Source organism: Pseudorca crassidens, chromosome 8 (genome assembly GCF_039906515.1).
Source record: "Pseudorca crassidens isolate mPseCra1 chromosome 8, mPseCra1.hap1, whole genome shotgun sequence".
Taxonomy (NCBI): domain Eukaryota; kingdom Metazoa; phylum Chordata; class Mammalia; order Artiodactyla; family Delphinidae; genus Pseudorca; species Pseudorca crassidens.
In genome coordinates this window covers 83,918,089-83,941,230 of record NC_090303.1, presented here as the reverse complement: position 1 = coordinate 83,941,230, position 23,142 = coordinate 83,918,089, and the positions used below count along the sequence as shown (strand labels likewise).

The window sequence follows — 23,142 nt, the reverse complement described above, 5'->3', positions numbered from 1 at the left end:
CATAGCCCTTTCCCGCTGTGTGGCTCTGATCAAGTTGCTTAGCCCCTCTGGGCCTGCTGGCTTCCTCATCTATCAAAAGGGATTATCAGTACCCTGATTTAAAAAACTCAACAAGATTTGTTTTCAGAGGGTGGCTGGATGTTTCTCACCTGCTCTAGAGGATAGAGTGTTCCTTACATTTATCCAAAAATGACCTCTTCCACCTCGAGGGGGCCCTACCCTAACGCCCCGGTGACTTACTTGAACATGCTGGGCTTGCACATCCGTTGTGTGCTGGGGTGTGTGTGGCAGGCTGTGTGCCCACACGTCCACCCACCTGTGATCTTGGCTGTGAAGGGGCTCCCCGGAATGTGCTTGTCGTCAAATCGCACGATGATGCTGTAGTCTCCAGGCGCCGTGGGGAGGTAGGACACGGTGCAGGTGCCATCCTTGTTGTCCTTGCAGGTGATCTCTGCCTTGGACGGGCCCTCCACGGCCAGGGACAGACCCCCTGTGGGTGGAGGAAGGGCTGAGATCAGAGGTCCTGCCCTCACCCCTGCACTGGCTGCCCCCACCCAGCTCCCCTCACCTTCCCCAGCATCCTTGGTGACGATGGTGAAGGTGGCCGGCTTGTTGACCATGCCATGGCTCAGGCCTGGCCCATAGGCACTGACGTGGCGGCTATTGATGGCATCCACGTAGAACTGCAGGGGGCTCCCTGGGGGTGGTCGGAGAAAGGGGGCTGGGTCAATAGTGAGGACAGGAGCTGCCTGAGCCCACCTCGGCCCCCGCACCTCCCCACAGGCTCCCTGCTGAGCCCTGCATCTCTGCCACAGGGGCCTCCCACCAGGGCACCAGACTTCCCAGGCCTCACATGATGTCTGCACACAGCAGGTGCTCAATAAAGATTTGTTGAAAGAAGGCAGATGAGGGTGAAGTCACCATGGGCTCCTCTCAGCCCAGCCAAGCCCAGCCTGGCCCCCGACTCACCAGGGATGTGGTTGCCGTCATACTTGATCCCCATCTGGTGCAGGCCTTTCTCGGTGGGTGCGTACCTCACCGTGATGGTGCCATCCTTGTTGTCAGTGATGCTGGGCCGGGCGGTCTTCCCAGAGGGCATCCGCACCTCCCCTGCCAGGCAGAGGGTTAAGTGGGGGACCCCAGTTTCTCCTACCTCAACCCCCTTTGCTGCCCCAGGCCCCCACTCCTGTGTGGTTCTGCTTCTACCCCAGAGGTCAGGCACCAGGAGACAGCCTGGAGCGTCAGGATGAACCCTGACCTGGGAGACAGAAAGCTGGAGTCTGAGTTCCAGCTCTGCCCAACTTGCTGTGTGACCCTGGGTAGCTTGCTTCCCTGCTCTGGGCCTGGACGCAGGTGTCCTCCCTTTGAGCCCTCATGCCTCAGGGCCCCGGGGCAGTACCTGTGAGCTCCCCTTTCTGCACAGTGAAGGGGATGACCAGGTTGAAGGGTCTCAGCATGGACTCCATTGGCTCCACGGGCACCACTGGCTCCTCTGTGGCCTGTGGCAGGTGAGAGGGAACAGTCATTGGCTGGGGAAGGCCTGGGGAGCTTGGCCTGAGCCATGACTGAAGTCAGAGCAAATGAGCAAAGAAAAAGATGGTTAATGGTGAAGCCAGAGGGCAGGAGAGGCGTGTCAGCTGCAAGAGAAGAGGTGCCGCGCCCAGCCTGGGGATCCGTCTGCCCAGCCTGACTCCCGCCTGCTCCCCCAAGATGACGCCAAACCATGCCCCAGTCCTGGCCCCTGAAGAAGAGAAGAAATGAAGGAAGAGGAGGAGGGGGGCAAGGTGTGGCCCGGGTGGGAGGTGGCAGTGCCCAGTGTGCGGGGTAGGTACTGGGCCTGTGCAGCTGCTCAATCAGAGGGCTCTTCCACGCGGGGCATGGAGTCTCACGCCTGGGAAGCCAGGCGCGGGAGGGCACAGGACGCAGCAAGCCGGTACACGCCAGCTCGAGTGACCACGAGCTGACGCAGAGAATGGCCCAGGGACCTGAAGTCCCGGGCTACCCACAGGGCAGGATGGATATCTTGGGTGCTCTACCCTCTGGAGGGCTTCATCGTCCTGCAGGGCCACCCTGGGGAGATGTACAGGGACAGTGGGCCCGGGGGTCAGAAGGAACACGGCAAGTTCCACCAGAGAGAGCTGACCAACCACCAGAGGGGACAGAAGCAGGGCTGTGCTCACCTCCTGGGTTGGGAGGCTGCAGGGAAAGCAAAGACTCGACTCTGGGGCACTCTGGGTCCCTGATCCATCAGATGTGGGGACAGGTTCTGGGATCCCCTGCTACCACTAAGAGGGCCCGGCCCACCTCCCCAGCCGCCCTAGTCCCACTGTGGCCGCGGAGCTTACCAGCACGTGGAAGGGACTGTTGGGGACGTGCTCGCCTCCAAAGCGGATGGTGATGACGTACTTGCCCGGCTTGGGCGCTGTGTAGTAGATGTCGAAGGTGCCGTCGTGGTTCTCAACCACATCCACGTCAAGCTCTGCCCCATCCGGCGTGGACACCGTGCACGTCACCTTCCCCTTGCCTGCTGCCTTGGCGTCCACCGTAATCACCGTCTCCTCCCCAATCTGGATGCGGGGGCCCAGGCAGGCACCTGCCACACAGGAATGTCCGGTCAGGGGTCCGCGGGCCTGTGCCCAGCCCCCCACAGTTCCCCACTCTCCCACCACCTCAGCCCACAGCAGAAAGAGAGGAGAAGGGGCACTCACCCAGGCCGTGGCCTCCGATGGACACTGGAAATGGAGAAGAGTGTAAGCCACGCAGTGCTCAGGATGGGGGGGTGGGGGAGGGGGAGGGGCAGGGGAGGCGGGGTGAGTGCCCACCTGTGACCAGGCACTTGCTGGCGTCCCCAGTGGGCAGGGCGTGGATGCGGAAGGGCGAGTAGGGGATCTCATCGCCGCCATACTTGATGGTGATGGTGTACCGGCCACTCATGTCCGGGAGGTAGGACACGGTGTACGTGCCATCCCCATTGTCTCGGATGTTGGCCTTCTTGGGCTTACCCTCAGGGTCCTGGGGGAGGAACAGAGGTCAAGGCCAGCCTGTGCCCAGAGCCTCAGCTGAGAGGGGGGCGGCACATGGACTCACCAGGATCTGGACAGTGAGCAAGCCCTCCCCAGCATCCCGGGCATCGATGGTGAACTCCACAGGCAGGCTGGCAGGGATGCCAGAGGCATTGAGCCCGGGGCCACTGGCCCGCACCTTGCTGGCATCGTGGGCTGGAAGCACCTTGATCTTGAAGGGGCTTGAGGGGCAGAAGGGATGGACAGTTGGCTCAAGCTCTGGGGCAAAGGGAATCCCTTCTCGTTTGGGGCCTGGACTCCTCCCCACATTCATGAGCAGGGGAGATGACTCCTGGCAGGGAGGAGGGACCAGGTCACAGCCTGAGTCTGGGGGAGGGTCACACAGCTGTGCCCCTGACAAAGCCTGAGCATTTCTTCTCCATTCTCCAGGAAGATGCCGTGAATTGTTTAAAGAGGAGGATGCAGGAGGCTGCCCTCTCGCACCTTTTCGTAGCTACATGGTGCCTTTTCCCAAGGCACTAATTTTGTAAATTTTGTATCTACATGGAGGGACAGCCCAGCCAGAGGAGAGCCCCTGGGGCTGTGCCACCTCCAGGGTGGAGACAGGCAGGGGGCCCTGAGGAAGAGCGGGATGGGGCAGCAGAGATGGGATGAGGCGAAGACAAGTAGGAGGGGTGTTTCCAGGGCCCTGCAGTGGCCCTGCAGGTGCGGCCCTGGTGGGAGCTCCCCAGAGCTCAGCACAGCACAGGAGCCCAAAGCTGGGCCTCACCTGCGTGGCACCTCCTGGTCGGCATACTTGACAGCGACTGTGTAGGGCCCGTCGGTGGCTGGGGTGTAGTGCACGGTATGGGTGCCATCTCCATTGTCACGCACCTCCACAGGCTCAGCCACACCTGGGCAAGGGGAGCAGGGTCAGCAAAGCCTCTTGGCATCACTTCTGCCTCCCTCCACCCTGCCCCAGACATTCCATACCTGTGGGGCTCAGCACGGCCACCTGCAGGGCGGCCCGGCCAGCTTGGCTGCAGTCCACCTTGAAGGTCTGGGGTACCCGGGCCCTGACACCGGCTCCCAGCCCTGGGCCAGAGCACTTCACCTTCCCAGGGTCCACCACATCCTTCACTGGCACCCGGAATGGACTCCCTGCAAGGAGAGGGACATCAGCGCCTACCCACCTGCCCAGGAGGGTCTACCTGACACCGACAAACGAGGAGGAGGACGACGCCTTCCTTGCCTTTGAAATGCCCCAGGGAGACCAGACCAAATGTGCAAACGCTTAGAGACTTGCTAAGAAAATGTAAACAAGGAAAATAAGCTTGGCTGCTTGGCTACGGACTGCGGCTGGGCAAATCCACTTATTTAGACCACAAGCCTGGAAGAAGGCCTTCCTAAATTAATAAAATGTTAAAAGTGGAGTATCTGTAACAAAATGCATTTTTGCCAGCGTGAAATTAGATAAGGAAGAGAAATGTCCAATTTCAGCAGGCCCGAGTTATGTGATAATTGAAGACATAACCCCGCCCTCCCCACCCCTACCCCTGCCCTGAGCAACTCGGCCATGCAGGAGGGCAGGGGGGTTCCTTGCTTTGCAGACAGTGAGAGGGAGAGGGTGTGAGAGGCTGTCCTTGCTGAGCCAGCGACAGAGGCTTGCACTGTGTCTGAGTGACCGAACCCACGAGGTCTGGCGCTCCAGACAAAGGGCCAAGACACCAGTGCTGGACCTCTGGGAACGAACTGCACGCACCGCCCTGCCTCTTGGCCGTGACCGCAGCGCCTGCCTGCTCCACGTCCTCCCTGCCGGCTGGGCTCCGGGCTTTCCTGCTCTAGGGATGAGTCCCCACACCCGACTTCCTTCCAGTTTCTGTCTCGCTGAGCAGGCCTCCTGCTGCCCTCCCTGAGTCCCACCCACCCCGTGCACACCTGGGATGGGCCGGCCCCCGAAGGTGATGTTGACGTCATAGTCTCCAGGGGTGAAAGGGATGTACTCCACGGTGCAACTACCATCCTTGTTGTCCTTGCAGGACATCTTGGCTTCCGACGGGCCCTCGATGGCTAGGCCTAGGCCCCCAGTGCCAGCTCCCCTACAAGATGACACCCCTATATCAGCTCCGCTAGGGCCAGTGAGTGGGGATGGAGAAGCTGAATGGGGGCTGGGGGCCCAGCTGAGAAGGGACCAGCTACAGGGGTTCGGACACTGGGGGAGGTTTGCACCCTTGACAGGGGATAGGCTGGGGATGAGGCACACACAGAAGGGTGAAGGGGGAGGCCAGGTGGCTGGGATCAGGGTCAAGGTTAGGAAAGGCGGAGGGAGGAATACCTCGTTTCCACAGTGAAGCGGTTAGCCTTGTTGACCAAGCCACCCTCCAGGCCTGGCCCAAAGGCCCGGACGCGAGTGGGGTCACAGCCCTCAGTCACGCCCACTCGGAAGGGGCTCTTGGGCACAGCTACGTCATCATACAGCACCTCCACCAAATGCACTCCTGGAAGCCAGCCACACGGTGCAAGTCAGGGTGTGCGAGGCCCCTACCTCCCCAACCCCCGAAAATGCCGGCATCAGATCCCCACCGTCCCCGCTCAGCCCAGCCCCTCACCCTCTTCGTAGGCCGTGTACTGCACTCGGTAGGTGCCATCCCCGTTGTCTGTCAGGTAGGTATCCGTCTTAGCGCCCGAGGGGTTGAGCACGCGAGCCGTCACATGGTTCCCACCCGTGGCTGTCAAGGATCTTGCGTCCACAGTGAACTCAGTGGTCACCTCACGCAGGACACCTGGCTCCCAGGAGACGAGAGCTCAGCATAGGTTGGGGGCAGCCTTCACACAACTGCTCACCCCAGCGCGCCCTCCCTCCCCCACTCTGAGGCCTCTCCTCCTCCCCACCTGCTGCTCCCCAGCCTGAGCCCTGCCCCGCTCGGCCCTGCGAGCTGAGCTCCGAGCTCTGGGCCCCGCCTCCCACTGCCCCTGCCTTCGCTCCCCTCACCACATACTGACACTCTGTTCACCTGAGTCTCCCCACCAGGCTGTGCGCCCCTTGAGGGCGGGTCTGGGTCTTAGGTTCCTCTGCACACCCCGCCGTGCCTAGCCCAGGGTCTGGCCCCCAGCAGGTGGTAACTCACAGTCACCGAGCTGAGCTGAACTGTCTCCTGACTCTTGTCACCCTCAACCCCAAAGCTTTCCCTCTGTACCATGGAGAGCAAGGTTCTTAGCTTTCTCAGATCAGCTGATGCAAGTTGCGAATCTCCCCAGGAAAATGCAATTTTGCCACAAGACCGGAGGTGAAGCTCCGCGTCCTGCCTTTGGCTCAGGCGCCTTCTTCTGGGGTATCTGAGCCCTAAAGACTCAGCGCTGCCCCAAAGCCCTCCCTTCCCCCCCCACAAGCCCTCAGCCCCGCTTCCCTCCCTCCCTGACTGGCGACGCGACCAGCTCCAGGCTCCTCTCTCACTCACCGTGGGGCTCAACACCGGGTCCCGAGACCTTGACTCCACTGGTGTCGACAGCGGGCTGCACATGGACGCGGGTGGGGAATTTGGGTACGGGGTGCCCGCCATACTTGATGGTAATGGTGTAGGTGCCGGGGAAGGCGGGGCTGTAGGTGATGTGGTAGGTGCCGTCGGCATTGTTGTGGATCAGCACCTCGGCCTTGACGCCGGCGTCCGACAGGATCTCAATGGTCAGCTCAGCCTCGCCCGCCTCCGAGCAGTCCACAGTGAAGGTGGCTGCCTCGCCAGCCTTGCCGCGCTCCAGGCCTGGACCACTGGCCCGCACCTTGCTCGGGTCGAACACGGGCCGGATGGTAGCCTTGAAGGGCGAGCCGGGGATGTGGGCTTCGGCAAACAGGATGTTGATGGTGTACTCGCCCGGCTCCGTGGGCAGGTAGCTGACAGCACACGAGCCATCGCCATTGTCCTGGCACTCGATCTTGGCCTCGCAGGGGCCCTCCACGGTCAGCCCCAGGCCACCCGTGCCCGCCCCCTTGGTGTCGATGGAGAAGGGCGCTGGCGTGCCTACCAGCCCACCCTTGAGACCAGGGCCGTAAGCACAGACCTAAAAGAAGGAACAGGTGTGTGGATTACCTACACCTGACCTCGCCCACGAGGCCTTCGTGGCTCTCAAATCAGCTAAGCGCTTTCAATTGTAGCAGCTACCACAGGCTGAGTCCTTATAACAATTCCAGGCGAGGAAACGCAGGTAGAGAGATTAAATAATTTGTCGCAGCTGGTGGACCTGGGATTGAAGCCCAGGTCGGATCCAAGGCCAGGCTTTTAATAGCTGAGCTGTCTCGATATAAGCTTTTATATGTAGGATGGATAAACAACAAGGTTCTACTGTATAGCACAGAGCACTATATTCAATAACCTGTGACAGGGACTTCCCTGTCCATCCAGTGGTTAGGACACTGTGCTTCCACTGCAGGGGGCACAGGTTTGATCCCTGGTCGGGGACCTAAGATCCCACATGCTGCTCAGTGCAGCCAAAAAAAAAAAAAAAATCCTACGACCAACCATAATGGAAAAGAACATTAAAAAAAAGTATGTACATACATGTATAACTGAATCACTTTGTTGTACAGCAGTAATGAACACAACATTATAAATCAACTATACTTCAATAAAAATACAAAAATCAAAACCAAAAAAACACTAAGCAGTCTCAAAGGCAGGTCCTGAGGTGGGGGACTGCCTCGGCCCTGGGTCCCCGGCTATGCTCACTCCAGGACGTAAGGCCCTCTGGCCTCTGCCCCTGTGACTTACCCATCTTCGCTAGAAGCCCCCAACTCCCAGCTCCCACCAGCCCCTATTTCCTCACCTTGGAGGGGTCAGGGGGCAGGACACCCTCCACGGCGAAGGGGCTGCCAGGCACCGGGTGACCATCGTAGGTGATATCCACCTTGTAGGGCCCCTCCTCAGGGGGCATGTAGCGCACAGCCTGGGCTTCAGCTCCACCCCCAGGCTCCAGCTTGCAGGGGATGGGTCGTCGGGAGGGTGAGGTCATCCGCACGTCCAGCTGGCCCTGACCGCCAGCCCCTCGTGTGTTCACAGAAAATGCCTGTTCTTGTCCCACAGCCACCTCTGTGTAGACGGCAAGGGACACCGTGAGCAGAGACTGCAACCCACTGCCCACCCCCAGCTCTCCTCACTCCCAGGGCAGCTCTTGCCCCACTTACTGCTGTTGAGGCCTTGAACTTTGACTTTGCTGAGGTCCAGCGGGGGTGCCACATTCACCACAAAGGGGCTCTTGGGGACAGGGTCTCCACCATAGGTCACTGTCACTGCCATGTTGCCCTATTGGGTACAACAGGAGGTCAGAACTGGGTGGCTTGGCACAGCCTGGTGACATGCCTTTGGCCGATGTGGACCAGAGGCTCAGAGATCCACAGCGAGAGAGGATGGAAGGCAGGAAAGGGCAAGATCTGGGAGGCTACACGCAGAGCGGGCCCTGTGAGACTGAAGGAAGGAGACCCACGACCCCATAGCCGGGACGGGTGGAGCACGGAGGGGGCGGACACACCTGCTGCACGGCCGTGTACTTGACAGTGTAGGAGTAGTCGTGGTTGTCGATGATTTCAAAGTCTCGCACAGCTTCTCCCTTGGCAGCCCCGGCAAAGTGCACGTCCAGCTTGGCCTTGCCGGCTCCCTTGGTCAGCACCGTGAAGTGAGTGGGCTTCCCAACTTCCACACCTGGGGAGTCACCCCGAGATGGTGGTGAGGGGCTGGCGGCCACCCAGCCCCACCCCCACCCCAGCCCAGCCCCGACTCAGACACCTACCTGTGCGGTTCAGCCCAGGGCCCTCAGCCTTGACCTTGCTGGCATCATGGGATGGGTCCACCTTGATATGGAAGGGGCTGGCAGGGATCTCCTGGAGGGAGAAAAAGCTTGGTCAGGGTGGACACGAGCAGTCTCTGAAAAAGTGCCCTTTGTTTCCTCTGAGGCACGCTGCCTACACATAGGAAGTGCGCAATCAACGGCTGTAGAATTGTCCCCAAACGACTGCCTCTTAAGCTGCTGACTGAGATGTGGGCCGGGGCAGGGTGGGGTGTGCAGCCACCCGTGACAACCAAAACCCAAGCGTAGGGTACCTGGTTGGCAAACAACACCATGATGGTGTAGCGGCCGGCCCCTGGAGGTGTGTACTTGACTGTGAAGGTGTCATTGTCATTCTTGATGATGTCAAAGTCGATGTCAGCCTCTGCAGGGCCCACCACGCCGGGGGCACACTTGATGCCAATGCTTACATCGCCTGAGAGGAGGCAGGCACGAGGCCATGAGCGGGGGGCTCAGCGACCTCCTGCACTTGACCAGTCCCCCTACAGCTGGGACCAGGTGGAGGGTACCAGCGCCTCCCACCCAGACCCTGCCCGGCTCCGCCCAGCCCCGCCCCACTCCCTGGTCCTCAGGGCACCTTGCCCCGCCTCGCTGCAGTCCACCGTGAAGTAGGTGGGCTCATTAGCCTTGAGGCCTGTCTTCTCCACGCCAGGGCCGTACACCTTCACCCGCTCGGGGTGACTGCCCTCTCCCACGTTTACCTGTGGGGAAGAGTCGATGGTCAGCACGGTGCCCCTTCCTCAAGGTCTATCCCTTTCCCCAGCACTTCTGAGCCCAGCCTTAGCAGGACCAGTTTTAGCATCTTCGCAGGGGCCTTGAGGTGGGGAGCGATGACAGGGCCCAGGGACAGCCAACATCTCCTGCGTGAGGCTCCGCCCTCCCTCTGAGGCCCCTGGCAGTGGGCATGGGGCAGGGAGCAAAGGACATACCCGGAAGGGGCTCTTGGGGACGTTGACGCCTCCCCAGGAGATGATGATGGTGTGTTTAATAGGCTTGGTGGGCACGTAGGAGCAGCGGAAGGTACCATCGCCGTTGGGGATGACCTTGATGTCAATGGGGCAGCCCTCTGCGTCCTGTGGGCGTCACCCAAAGCAAGGTTCTTGGAGTGCCCCGGACTCCTAGAGCACCAGCGCCCTCTGCTGGCCGTGGGCCATCCTCCTTACCCACCGCCAACCCACTCACAGGCCCCGCCCAGCCACAGACCTCAGACCGGGAGAGCCTAGTGCCACAAGCTCTGGTGGCCAGGGCGCACCCTGGGAACAGGGAGGCCAGGCTCTAGACCATCTGCGTGGCCTGGTCTCCCAGCCTAGGTCTCTGAAATGTGTTGTCAGGGGAAACGCTCAGCTAAATCAATGTTCCTAAAATTGAATAAATAACCTTTTAAAGAAGAAATCATCCTCTTGGACCCAAGAACATATTCGTTAACCTCTAGGGGTCAGTGGACACCACTGTGAGAAACCAATGTCTTAGTCAAATCATCTTTCAATTGCAAATTATTAGTACAAAAATATACATTTGGTAAAATATGTTTTTAAGATTATCATCAATAAGAAAACACAAAACTTTAAATTTTTCATAGTTCTAATGGATCCACGAGAATCAGTCCTGTGATGCCTGGAGGCCCCTTTCTCTAACTTGCCCCCACCCCCCCCCCCCAGGGTCCCTGCTACAGTGGCGAGGGGCACAGAGATGGGGCAACACCCCACCTGGGCATAGAGCTTCAGGTCTCCCTTGCCAGCAGCACGGGCATCAATGGTGAACTCTGCTGGCTTGTCCACGATGCAGCCAGTGGGCTCCAGGCCGGGCCCAAAGGCCTTCACCTGCGCAGGGGCAAGACCAGAGGGCTGTGTTGGGGACTGGAGGAGGGCCTGTTCACCTTGTCCCAGGCCCGCGGGAGCTGGGACCCCCACCTTGTCCGGGAAGCAGTCGGGTGGAGCTGGCTGGATGTGGGCAATGAAGGGCGAGTCTCGAATGTCCTCATCGTCGCAGATGACGTGCACGGCGTACTCCCCTGGTTCTGTGGGCCAGTACCGCACGTCGCAGGAGCCATCTCCCTTGTCATCACACTCAATCTTGGCCTGTGAAGGGCCCTCAATGGAGAAGCCTAGATGAAAGATGGGGAGGGTCAGAGGGTACAAGAAGCAACTTGGATACTCAGGCAGGTCCCCGGGGCATTGCTCTCCCGGCGTCACCACCCTGATCACCCACGTCCCATCTCCCAGTCTCATCTCGACACTCGCTAGCACTCCCACCTCCTGACCCCAGTCACCCCCCAGTGTCCTTCCATCACACCACTCCCCCCACTTCCCACCTGTCACCACCCCAGCCACTTACCCAGCGTCCCCACCTCTGTGCCAATGGCCTCCACCACAAAGTCAGCTGACTTGCCCACCTGGCCAGTTTCCAAGCCGGGACCCCAGGCCCGCACCTTCTGCACTCCTGCCTCTGGGCTCACCTGCACCTCAAAGGGGCTGGGCAAAGAGGGAGCTGGTGTCCATGCCGGGAGCTGCCCCCACCAGAGGTACTCGTCCCCCTCCCTTCCCTCAGAGTCCCAGGCAGCCCGCCTCCCTCTCCCACCCTCTGAGGGCCCAGACCTGGAGGCACGGGGGCCGCATGGTGCTTACCTGCGGGGAATGGCATAGCCGCCCCATGTGATGGTCACCACGTACTTGCCAGGCACCACGGGGTAGTACTCGCACTCGAACACACCGTCCCCAGCCTCCCGCACCTTCACCGGCTCCTCTGTGCCTTCTGAGGAGGTGTGGGAAGTGGAGGGTCAATGCTCTGCGAGTCCCAGCTGCTCAGTCCCCTCCGGGACCCCTGGGACCCAGGTCCAGCCTGAGGACACTGCTGCTGGTAGGCACTGTGTAACAGCCCAGGGCAGCACACCGGCGAGAGCAGCATTCCCAGCTTGCACACTGGGAGACTGAGGCAGAGGTCAGACAATGTGCCTAAGGTCCCAGGGAGCCTCCGGTCAGCGTCTCTTTGGAGCCCCCTGGGGGGGCGTGGTGCTGACCATCACTGCCCTCAGGGGCTCAGAACCACTGGCTGTATTTCCCCCCTGTGCCCCGACTCCCACCACGGCCCCCTGGCACTCACTTGGTCCCTTGACTGTGACCTTGAGCTCCCCGCTGCCAGCACCCTTGGTGAACACCTTGAAGTCAGCCACCTCTTTGACACGCACGCCCTTGGGCTGCAGGCCCCGCCCAGAGGCGCGGCAGGCGTTGGGGTTACAGGCTGAGAGAGAGAAGAGAGGTGAGGCTGGGGGCGCCGAGGGGCCCTAGACAGAGCCTCAGCCCTCACCTCTCATCCCCCACCTCCCTGTGCACAGTCCTCCTGACGCCCCCCAGGCACAGGCCATGGCCTCATGCAACCCTCCCCCGTGCTCCCTGGTGCCCCCGACACAACCATGGCTGCCGAGACCATGCTGGGCAGGGAGCTGGCCACGGTGCCCCCAGCCCCCCTCATCAGGCTGCTCACAAGAAACCCTCCCCACCAGGCTCCTTGGAGTCAGTGTCGCTTGGGACACAGGCAGGGCAGAGCCTGAGCAGAGACTGGAGCAAAGAGAGACAGGGAAGGACCTTTCACCTACCCCAAGGCCACCCACCTAGAGCCACGTGAGCCTTCTCAGAGCCACCATAGCAGCTTTAGGAACTAAGTCATGCCACAAAACACTCAGCAACACCATGGAACAAGAGATATGCATATAACCGGAAGCCTGCCACAGATCCCAGGCAATGCATGAAAGTCAGCCTGCCACAGAACACTGCTAGTGGCAATGAACCCAGACTTTGCTACTGAACACAGGCCGAAGAACAGTGATCTCAGCCTGCCACGGAACCCATAAAATGGCATGGAACCCACGGGCTGCCACCAAACAAGCAACGACATATAATCCAGGCCTGCCACGGAACACAGACAATGGCAGAGAATCCGGGTACTGCCACAGAACAGGCAACGGCACGGAACCCGGAGCCTGCCACGGAACACAGGCGATGGCACAGAACGGAGGTCTCATATCACGGAAATCATCAGGCAAGTGGCAAAGAAACTAGATCTGCCACAGAACATAGGCAAAGGCGCAGAACTTGGGGCCTGTCACAGAATGCCACAGAAGGGGGGGGCGATTCCACACCGCTTGGGCCATGCCATACAGCACAGGTGAGGCCAGTCAGCTATGGCCGTGCCCGGCCCCGCCTCCACTGGAGTGTACTAACGTGGCGCCACTCTCCTGGCCTGGTGGACGATGGGCACGGAGGGGGCGAGCGGCGGCAGGGGCTCTGAATGGCAAAGAGAGAACCAAGTGGGGGGTCACTGCTTGAGGGCCTGGCGTACAGGTGCTCACGTAAACGCCCCCCACCCACGTGGCCCTGTCGCTTCCCCCTCAACCCTTCCACAGTGGTCCCTGTCTGGTATCCTTCACTGTGGCCTCCTGAGCCTCCTTGGGGGCAGGGGATGGACAGACGAGCTCTCGAGAACCCCACCCCTTGGCTTGCTCTTCTGCCCATTTTAAGCCTTCAGATGGCTCCCCACCCGCCCCTGGAGGTAGTGCATCATTTCCCGTAAATCCTCAGCGCGGAATTCGGTGGCAACGCTCTCTGTGTCCTGGCGTCGGGGAGGGGATCATGCGGATGGGTGGAGGGCCTTTACCTTCTGCCACGTGGACAGGGAAAGGGCTGCGGGTGATGGGGGCACCGGCGAAGGCCACGTGCACCGTGTGGGGTCCCTCCATCACAGGCCTGTACGTGCAGCGGAACGTGCTGTCGCCCTTGTCCTCCAGGGCCACCTCCACTGTGTCTCGCCGGCCCTGCGGGTCCACGATCACCACGGCAACATCACCAGTGCCGGCCCCTGTTGCGACAATGGCCATCAGCCCTCATTCTGCTTGGGGCTCCCTCACCCTGAGACCACTGCCCTCTGGCTGGGACTCTGCCCCAGGCCCCCATGCATACGCCCCACGCCCAGTCAGGGGGTGTCGGGTGTAAGGGGGCCATCCTCACCCGCGGTGTAGATGTCAAAGTAGGTGGGTTTGTTGGCCACGTTGCCCATGGGCTCCAGGCCAGGACCACGGGCTGACACCTTGTTGGCATCCCCCAGGGCCATGCCCACGTTCACCTCGAAGGGGCTGCGTTCGATGTTCTGGCCAGCAAAGAGCACGGTCACCTGGGGGTCAGAGGCCAAAGGTAAGCTTTTAGAGAAGAGCAGCTCTGAGAGGGGGTGGAGGAGCAGAGCAGAGCCAAGGAGGGTGGGAGGAGGGTGGCCGGTGCACGGGGGTGGGGCGGGGTGCGAGCTGAGACAGGGGTCCATTCAGCAGAGCCAAGGATGTGAATGGAATGGGGAAGACGGGGGCGGGGGGGGGGCCTATAGGGAGATACCTTGTGCAAGCCGGCGACCTTGGGCACGTAGGAGACAGCGTAGGTGCGGTCCTTGTCGTTGTTGGGAACCACCTTTGCCTATTGGGAAGGGAAAAGATTGGCAGTTAGAGCCCCTCCTGAGCCCACAGCTCCTGCAGCCCCCATGGTGAGGCGTCCCCCATCTCCAGCATAGAGGGTAGTTCTGGCAGCCATCTCCAGGCCACTCCAGTTGTTGGCCTGCGGTCCCTGTCCAACCCCCAATGGCCTCTCCATACCTCCTCGGTGTGGCCCTCGGGGTCCTCAATGTAGACCAGCACCTCGCCCACGCCAGCATCCACTGTCTGCACGGTGAAGTGCGCGGGCTGCAGCACGGTGTTGCCCTGGGGCTCAATGCCTGAGGGGCGGAAGGCAGAGCCAGAGAGTTTAGGGAGATCCATCCTAGCCTGTGCCCAGCTGCCCGGGGAGGGCTGTTAGGGCTCAGTACATACCAGGTCCGTAGGCAATGGCCTTCTTGGGGTTCAGCTGCTTGGAGCGAACAGGGGCACCAGGTTTGAGTTTGGCCTTGGGGAACTGGGACAGGTAGGTCATGACAGAATGCTCATCCACGTTGGGGTCCACAATCTCCTCGGGAGCAATCACCTGCCATGAGGAGGAAGGATGTTAGAGGATGCCCTCCTTAGCCAGGAACCCCGGTTCTCACCCACATCCTGACCAGGTACCCTTATAGACCCAACTCCACCCTTGGCCCTCTGGCCCCTTTACTCTCCCACCGCCCCGTCTGCCAGTGTACCTGGGGCACCCCGAGCCAGTCATCCGCCTGCTGCATGGCCTCCCGGGCGTTCTCCACAGGCTGGTTAGGGTCCCAGGCCTCCCAGTCAGGACAGAGGCCTGGATAGATGGCGGAGGGAGGCGATGACTAGGGGAAGCAGTCAGCCAGCATACAGAGCATTTGCTCATCCAACACCCTCACGGGCTGTGGGTTCACACTCCCTCCCATGCAGCCCTAGGCCCCTGATCAGCCAGGTTCCTGCTGACCCCCGATGTTATAGCCCATCAGCTGGGATGCCCATCGCTGTTTAGAGGCACGGCAGCCCTTCCAAGCACCAACAATGAGGGCTTTCTGCCCCGGCTGACGCAGCCTGGCACCAGCCCTGCCAGCCGGCCTCCTGCCTACCAGGCCCCAGCACCGACCCTGAACACCAAACCCCTGTGAGGGCATCCCTCGCAGACCTCTCCTGCCTCATCCCAGCTGCCTCCGGGTGGGCAGTCCCCGTCCCACACATGCTTCTGACCTATCTCCTCGTAGGCCTCCTCACAGCTGCCCTGAAGTCCTAAGTCTCCAGGCACTTCCCACAACAGCCTCAGAGCATAAGACTCTCTCTCCTCCCTGACTTCCCCCTTGGGGAAATGGAGGCACTGAAGGGCCTGTTTGGAGAGGATGAGTTCTTCTCTCCAGCCACCCAGAACCCAGCCCTTCTAATGGGAGGAATGCTGAGGCGGCCACAGGTCGCTCCTGGGAAGGGGTGCAGGGGTTAGGGTGTGCTTGGTCCAAGCCAGAGCTGGAGGAGGAGGGTGCTGCTCACTGGCGGGGAGGGGGCCCGCTCAAAGGCTGGAATCCATGACTGGCCAGAACAGCTGAGCTCACTGCTGGCAGCCGCACCAGCCGTGGGCAATGGCTCAGCAGCTGGGAATGCTTCCCAGGCGGCCAGTGCCCCCGCCTCCCACTCCCTGCTCCCCAGCTGACCCCAGGCTGAGGGAGGATTCGCCCAAGGGGACATGGCTCCCCAGAGGCAGAGCTGACCGATAGGGGTGGAGAAGACCTATCTTCTCAGGAGATGAGGGTCAGAAAGGAAGCCACACGAGGGGTACGGCTCTCGCCTGTGATGCCTCAGTCTTCTCATGGGCCCTCAGCTGCCCCCACCTGAGCAGGCCAGGGCCTACATCGACAGAGGGCAGGGCTGGGTCACCTGCCACTGGGCAGTGTCACATCAGCCTCAGCCCACATCATCCTGGGCTTCAACCCCTTCTCAACGCTGTCCCAGGGGCTCACAAAGAACAGCCTTCTCTGGGTCTAAGTCCTGGCCTTCTTTGGAAAGCCAGAGTCCCACCACATTTGCTTTCTGCTGGCTGAGCAGAAATGACACCCATGTGGCAAAGTAGGAAGCAGGGAGTTGAGGCCCTGGGCTCTGGTTCAGTTCTGCCACAGATAAGCTGTGTGATCTTGGACAAGTCACTGGCCTTTTCTGAACCCCAGTGTCCTGGCCTGTAAACCCTTTTCCTGCCACTGCAGGATCTGGCAACTCATCAGGAAGGGTCTAACTCCAGCAGTGATTCTCAGCTGGGGCAGGGGGTCCCGATCCCCCAACCCTGGGACATGTGTTCTGACAAACACAAGCCTCGGCATCACCAGCTCATCCCAGCCCCCCTTCCGGGCTCAAGGATCCATGGTGTGCCGCCAGCCCACTTACCAGGGGCACAGTTGTCCACCAGGGCGCCCAGAGCTTTGCCATCCTGCCAGTCACGGTTGAAGTTGGTGATGGGCAGCTGGGGCACCTTGTTCTGGATCCAGCCGAGTAGACGCTGCTTGGGTGTCTGCTTTCGGGCATCCTCATCATCCTCATCCTCCCACATGGGCATGGAGATGGAGTAATGCAGGATCAGTGTCCAGATCAGGCCCAGGATCAGCTTCAGGTTCCCATCTACGATAGCCTTGCTGTCTGCGGAGCGGAAAGGCGATCTGGGCTCGGGAGGGCTCCACTTCTAGCACGGTGCCCTCCCCTCCCCCACCCAGGTCCTGAGGCTGCTGCTTGAGCGCTGGGGCAGGACCTACTCCTTCTCTGACTACCAAATTTTCCATCCTGTGAGGCCCGGCCCTTGATGGACCCCTCCTCTCCCTTCAGAATGAGGCTGCCTCCCAATGTGTTCCTTCAGCGTGTAGTTTCACCTCTTGCACGGCACTTGTGCGAGCCTCCTAGCAGGCTATAGGCATCCATGCAGTTATGCAAGATTGTAAGGCTCTCGGGGGCAGACACTGTTTTGTTTCGTTTCCTTTCTTTTTCTTTTTTTAAACAGTTTTAATGAGGTACGCTTGATGTACAATAAACTACTTATTAGAAAGTACAACTGGATAAGTTTTGACACGTATATACCCACAAAGCCATCACCACAAATCAAAATAATAAACATATCCACCCCTCCTCAAAGTTTCCTTTCCTTTGTGATCCATCATTCCTGCCCCTCCTGGTCTCTCCTTCCCAGGCAACGACTGACCTGCTCTTGGTCGCTATAGATTAGTTTGCATTTTCTAGAGTTTTCTATGAATAGAATCATACAGTATATACTTCTTTTGTCTGCCTTCTTTCCCTCTAGATACTGTATCTCATGTCTACTCGGAGCCTAGAACTTAGTAGAATCTCAATAAATACTGGTTGAATGAATGAATATTTTAAAAACTGAAGTTGGAGAGGAATGGGACCAACCTAGTTCCAGCCAAATTCTACTCTGAACGCTATAAAAGGTTTTAGGAACAAAGTTCTTGGAGGAGGGGGTGGGTACAGTGCACATTCTGTTAAGGCTTGAAAATCGTGTTTTCAAATGATAGGGACCAGTAAGATTTCACAAGAGCCGGGGGGAATGTTACCCATGTGGACTCAAGTCCACATGGGGGCAGCCGAGGCTCTCGACCCATCCCCTCCTTTGAGGAATACTATGGACCAGAACTGGTACCCCAAGATTTGGGGGGCCTAGTTCCCTTTTAACAGCCAGAGAGAAATATCCAGGAGCCAGGAGTGGCCTGGAGTATAGATCATTGGAAACCAGCTTACTTGTAAAGGACAATGCAGGCCTGAAATCAATCAGCTTCCCGGAGCACTGCTTTTAGGAGGTTGGGAGGGGGTGGGAGAATCAGCCTTGTTTACTGGTGTTGCCCAAGAGATGGGAAAGGGTGGGGCTGAAGGTGCCCCCTTACGTATCTTTTCCTGCCCCCCACCAGATCTTGGGGGATGGCCTTTGGAGGGTAAGGCCTGGGGAACCCCAGTATCCCCCCTCAACCTGCTCCCAGGAGGGGAGTCTCAGTCTCTCTGTCCCTCTGGCCTCGGGCTCTGGCCCCCTTGGCTCCACCACCCTTTCACTGATTCATCCTTCCTTCCCCAGCAGCTCCCCAGGCCCGCCCCCTCTACCCCTGGCTCCACTGCAGCACAATGGTTTGGCAGCTTGCAGATTCCATGACACGCTCACTCCCAGCCTCCTGGTGCTTTGGTGCGGTCTCTCTCAAACACACACAGGCCCACAACACTTTCGCAGTCTTGACACCCAGGGCCTCACAGCCTCTCACAGCCCTGACAGCCTCCAAAGCTGGTGCTCGCATGCCCAGAGTGCTACTTGCAAACTGCAGCCAGATCCCTGGGAGGGAGGCCTTGAGGCTGCTGGGGCGGGGGGCGGGGGTACGGGGAGCGGGGGCGTCAATCCCATCTGCCGCAGGGAAAGGTTTCTCCCCAGCAACTGGCCCTGGGCCAGACAGCAAGTGGTCCCGGTCAGCAGGAGAGGGGTGGGCCCAGAGTCCCACTCTAGGAGCAGTGACCTTCTTCTCCCTCCTCCCCCTCAGAGGCCAGGCAGAGGAGGGGAGCTCTGCTCAGGCTGGGTTCCCTCCTTCCCACCCCAATGGGGATGCCACCAAAGGGGTGGGAGGAGCCCCAGAGCCAGTCCCTGAGGCCACCCCAGGCCTCAAGTGGAGGGGGAGAAGAGAGGGCCCAGCGAGGGAGGTGCCGGGACAGCTGCTGCCCCCTCCAGCCCCTCCCTCGGTGGTTGGCTCCAGGAGAAGGAATAGCAACTGGGGAACAGCTGCGGGACAGAGCTGCTGCATAGGCCTCTTTGTTCGGAGGGGCTGAGGGGCTGGCGGGGTAAGGAGGGCACACAGCTCCTTCCACCCCGGCTGAGTACCCCTACCTCCTTCAGGGGGACGGCTCAACCCCCAGCTCCCGCCCCACTCCTAGAAAAGGGCGTGGGGAGCTGTTCTGACCTCCTCCCAGGCGCCCAGATTCAGTCCTGAGACGATGCCCAGAGACGGCCCCTGCCCCAACCCCTTCCTACCACTCAGCGGGACAGAGGAAACCAGAGGAAGCACGATGCCCGCCTGGCGGGGAACCACCCGTTACAACTTCTCCAGGTTGGGCAGCCCCTGCCGCCTGTGCCCCCTCCCATCCAGCCTCAGCCTCAGGCCCCAGCAGCTGAATTGCTGACAGCTTATCTCATCCGGCGGCGGGAGCGAGCCACTTGGCCCAAATGGGGAACAATTCCCTGCAGGAACGGGAAAGGAGGGTTCCCTCCCGCCCCCAAACCAGCTTTTGCTTCTTCCCCCTCTGTTCTGAGACGGCCTCTCCACACACAGTTGAGCCAAAGGGGCCGGAGCCAGGCACCACCATGGGGGAGGGGAGAGGTGTGCTCTCAGGAAGGACGAGGCCTGGAGAGGGGCCGAGCGCCCTGCAGCGGGGAGGGGAGGGGAAGGCTGAGCCATTTCCTACGAAGCCTTGTTGAGGCCCCAAGCTCTCCCCTCGAGACCCCACCTGGGACCGTCAGTCCAGTCGGTGAAATCCCAGCTGCCGGGGGCTGACAGGCCCAGGGCTGACTCCTCTCTGACCCTGGCCCCCGGCAACCCCACGCGCTCTCAAGCAGCCCTCACTCCCACTACACACACCGGGGCCCCTCCCCACGCCCTGTCCTCAGGCTTGTCCTTCTGGAAAGCTCAGAGACATCTGCTGTGTCACAGCGGCAGGGCTATTTCCAGGCCAGAGCGGGTGGGGTGGGGGTCAGTATTGGGGCAGGAGGGGGTAAGGCCTAGAGAGGGGACTGGCCGGGGCAAAGGGCCCCGGACTGAGCTCAGCTGCTAATTCCGGAGGCCTAGAGATGCCCCGAGGGAGAGTGGAGGTGGACAGACCTTCCATCATCTGAAGAAGTCTCTGGGGCAGCCTGGGGGGCACCGGACGCCCTGTGAAACTCCCCTCCTGCGGCCCTGGGGTGCACCCCGCCGAGGGGCCCTTTCCTGCAAATCCCATCAGGGCTCTTAGGAGCTCGCCACAGGGTAGGGCTCTGCCCCAGGCCCCCGGCCTGCAGGGATGACGGCAGGGCGGTGAGGGGAGGGCCAGCTCCTACCCTCTCAGAGCCCATCCCGGGTTCCCCAGCTCCCAAGCCTGGGGTGCCTCCCCACCCCCACCCAGCGCTGACACACCTTCCAAATCTGGTTACACTCAATGACTTCCTCCCTTTTTCAGGCCTTCCCTCCCTCCCCTCAGCCCAGGCCGTTTGAGCTGCAGCCAATCGGGGCTTAGGGGGTGGGCGGGGGCCGGGCGTGGACGGAGGGAGCCCCCTCCCCGGCCGGCTGAAGCTGGTAGAGGAGAGGCAGGGGTTAAGGCTCTCGGATCTCGCTCAGAGCCTTTTTAGGTTTCCGAGGCTGGGCCCTGCCGGCCCTGGCCCCTGGGCCTGAACCCAGACGCCGAGAACATATGCCCGCGGGGGACCCGGGCCCCGCGCCCGCCCGGCCACTAGCTCTCCCCCTGCTCCCTGGGATCGGGCAGCGATTGGGACCCGCCTTCAGCCGCTCCTCCCCGGTGGAGGTGCTGGGAGGCTGGGAAGCCATTTGCTTTGTTTGGGGGAAGGTGCCCCCGGGAATCAGTAATGGGCATTGGCCCAGTCCTCTCAAGCCTGGGCTGGGGGTACGGGTGGCAGGAAAGGGGACGAAGGGGAGAGGCGGTTGGTGAGAGTGTGCGAGGGAGGCTGAAGCTGGAGGGCTCAGAAACTGTCGGGTCTGGACTCCCCCGGGGCCGCCTCGGGATGCCGGCCGACCAGAGAGGGGTGCGAAGGCAGGACCCGAGGGGGCGTGCATCGGCGGGCGGGAGAGCGGGGACAGGGTCCTCTCCCGGCGCCGGGGCTCTCTCGGCCCTCTCTCGGCTCCCCGCGCGCCCACCCAGCACCTGAGTCCTCTGTCCCCGTGGGCCAGCCCCTCCTCGGGGCACTTCCCCCTCCCCGCCCGCACTGACCGATGGACACGAGCTTGATGTGCTCGCGCTCGAGGAACTCGAGGGCCACGGACACGTTCTCCAGCTTCATCTGGCGGAAGTTGGGGCGCGGGTGGAACTTGCGGTACATGCGTTTCTGGCTGAGCACCTCGAGCAGCGCGATGAGGCGCAGCCCGTCGCTGAGGTCGCGCTGCAGGTCGGTCAGGCGCTTGCCCACGCACTTGAGGTGCTCGTTGCACCAGCGCGTGAAAGTGTTCTGCTGGATCTTCTTCCACGGCGCGTCCTCCGCCAGGTCCTTCTCCGTGGACGGCATGTCGTCCGCCTCGTCGCCCAGGCCGAGGCCCGGGGCCTCGGAGTAGCCGCTGTTGTTCATCATGCTGGCGCGGGCTGGGGCGGGGGCTGCGCTGCCGGCTGGGCTCCGGCTTGGCTGGGCTCGGGCTCGAGGCGCTGTCGGGGCGCGATCGCGGGACTCGCGGCTCTGCGCTGCGCGGCTCTCAACTTCTCTCGCGCCCCTGTCTGGCGGGACTCGGCGGGCCTCCTCGGCTCCTCCGCCGCGCTCTCTCTCTCTCTCTCTCTCTCTCTCTCTCTGTCTTTCTCCCTCCGGGGGCGGAGCGGTGCTCTGGAAGTGCGGGCCGGGCTGGGGCGGGGGGTTTAAGAAGCCCCCGGGCCGCGTTCCCCCCGCCGCGCCTGCGGCCCCCGGCTCCACGTCAGAGCGCCGGCCTCCCAGGAATGCCGCTCGGCCCGCGGGTGGGGGCCGAGCCGAGCCCGCCGGCCCCGCCTCCCTCCCTCCCCTCCCCCACGCGGCCCGCCGGCGGGAGGGGCGCCCTCGCCCCCGGCCCGAGTCTACTACCCCGCGGAGGCCCGGGCCCCGGAGCCGCCGCGCTGGAGAGATGACTAGCGGAGCTGGAAAATGGGGGGAGTGAGGGCTCCCAACACCCCAGAACTAAGCTTCGCCGGTCAGAGATGAAATATACCCCCGCCCCCTAGGACTAAAGAGACACAAGGGGAAACTGAGGCCAGTGGTTAGGGCAAAACACACTGATCTGGTGTTGAAAGAATCTTCTGGGTTGTTTGGTGGCAGGGCTGTTCACAGGGCCTGGGAGTCCTGGCTCCTAGCCCAGGGTATTGTCCACCTGCGGACAGGGAAGGGAAGTGTGTGTGCTTGTGCGCAGACGGACTGAGAGGAAGTAACGACACTGCCCACGCCAATTAGGGAGAAGGCTTGGGGTGAGGGTGCCCCACTTTACATGTAGAAAAGTCTCATTTGAAGTCCAAACCCAGGGTCCCAGGGGAAGGACTGCGTCTACTCCTGACTCAGTGTCCCTGTCACCAGCCCTTTTGTCCTCATCCTCTCAGAATGAAAGAATGAAGCTGAGCTCAGGAAAAGACTGCCCAGTGAGTCACACTGTGCTCCCCACCCCCCCAAAGTCTGATTCAACCAAGGTGATGAGAGGGGAGAGAGAGCCTCTGCCCTGTAGTACCAGGGAGCCCCCTGGGCGATGTGCCCATTTGGGTCACAGGGCAGATCCTTCCAGTCAAAGGCAGGTTAGCCAGACAGAGACAGAGAGAGTCCTGCCCAGAGTAGTCCAGGGGAAACGTGACGGGGGCTGGTGGGCAGGGAGAGCCCCAAGGAGCCAGCCAGGATGCCTGGGCAGGACTGGGCTGGGCTCAGGGTAAGCCAAGGGCAGCTGACAGCAGGGAAACTGAGGCACTCAAACAGAGGAGCTGGCCTGGGATGAGGTGAAAGAGCTATGGAACATACTTTATATAAAAGGAATATATATTCAGCAACTCTGCAGGATCCATGTATTCCACGCCTCCTGGCACCCCCTTTAGGCCAAACTTCCTCAGCTTTCCCATCCCTCTGGACCCATAAGTTTGGGCCCCAACTCAAGTTGTGTGATGACCAAAATTTGGCAAGTTTCTGGTGAATCATTTGAC

The 23,142-nt window shown here is 61.0% G+C and overlaps 1 protein-coding gene across 4 annotated transcripts in view; it reads right to left on the bottom strand.

The window, feature by feature from the left end:
* Positions 1-21,906, bottom strand: part of FLNC (filamin C) — a 28,181-nt gene extending 6,275 nt beyond the window's left edge. Inside the window, exons 1-35 of one of the 4 annotated variants that reach the window (XM_067746945.1) lie at positions 21,223-21,905; positions 16,660-16,908; positions 14,982-15,079; positions 14,680-14,830; positions 14,467-14,585; positions 14,213-14,290; positions 13,838-14,000; positions 13,488-13,688; positions 13,055-13,117; positions 11,937-12,074; positions 11,462-11,588; positions 11,172-11,308; positions 10,748-10,941; positions 10,544-10,657; positions 9,767-9,910; positions 9,415-9,538; positions 9,092-9,252; positions 8,781-8,871; positions 8,523-8,692; positions 8,179-8,296; positions 7,821-8,083; positions 6,461-7,058; positions 5,612-5,785; positions 5,338-5,500; positions 4,941-5,101; positions 3,996-4,163; positions 3,793-3,916; positions 3,088-3,244; positions 2,823-3,012; positions 2,709-2,732; positions 2,346-2,593; positions 1,400-1,499; positions 970-1,110; positions 569-697; positions 317-490 (exon numbers count right to left, since the gene is read on the bottom strand). In XM_067746945.1, coding sequence (XP_067603046.1) covers positions 317-490; positions 569-697; positions 970-1,110; positions 1,400-1,499; positions 2,346-2,593; positions 2,709-2,732; positions 2,823-3,012; positions 3,088-3,244; positions 3,793-3,916; positions 3,996-4,163; positions 4,941-5,101; positions 5,338-5,500; positions 5,612-5,785; positions 6,461-7,058; positions 7,821-8,083; positions 8,179-8,296; positions 8,523-8,692; positions 8,781-8,871; positions 9,092-9,252; positions 9,415-9,538; positions 9,767-9,910; positions 10,544-10,657; positions 10,748-10,941; positions 11,172-11,308; positions 11,462-11,588; positions 11,937-12,074; positions 13,055-13,117; positions 13,488-13,688; positions 13,838-14,000; positions 14,213-14,290; positions 14,467-14,585; positions 14,680-14,830; positions 14,982-15,079; positions 16,660-16,908; positions 21,223-21,577 — 5,809 coding nt within the window. In that variant the 5' untranslated portion in view covers positions 21,578-21,905. Of the gene's footprint in view, positions 1-316; positions 698-969; positions 1,111-1,399; positions 1,500-2,345; positions 2,594-2,708; positions 2,733-2,822; positions 3,013-3,087; positions 3,245-3,792; positions 3,917-3,995; positions 4,164-4,940; positions 5,102-5,337; positions 5,501-5,611; positions 5,786-6,460; positions 7,059-7,820; positions 8,084-8,178; positions 8,297-8,522; positions 8,693-8,780; positions 8,872-9,091; positions 9,253-9,414; positions 9,539-9,766; positions 9,911-10,543; positions 10,658-10,747; positions 10,942-11,171; positions 11,309-11,461; positions 11,589-11,936; positions 12,075-13,054; positions 13,118-13,487; positions 13,689-13,837; positions 14,001-14,212; positions 14,291-14,466; positions 14,586-14,679; positions 14,831-14,981; positions 15,080-16,659; positions 16,909-20,123; positions 20,146-21,222 lie in introns of those variants that run through there. The other 3 variants (XM_067746947.1, XM_067746944.1, XM_067746946.1) reach the window with 3 other exon arrangements.
* Positions 21,907-23,142: the final 1,236 nt, after the last annotated feature.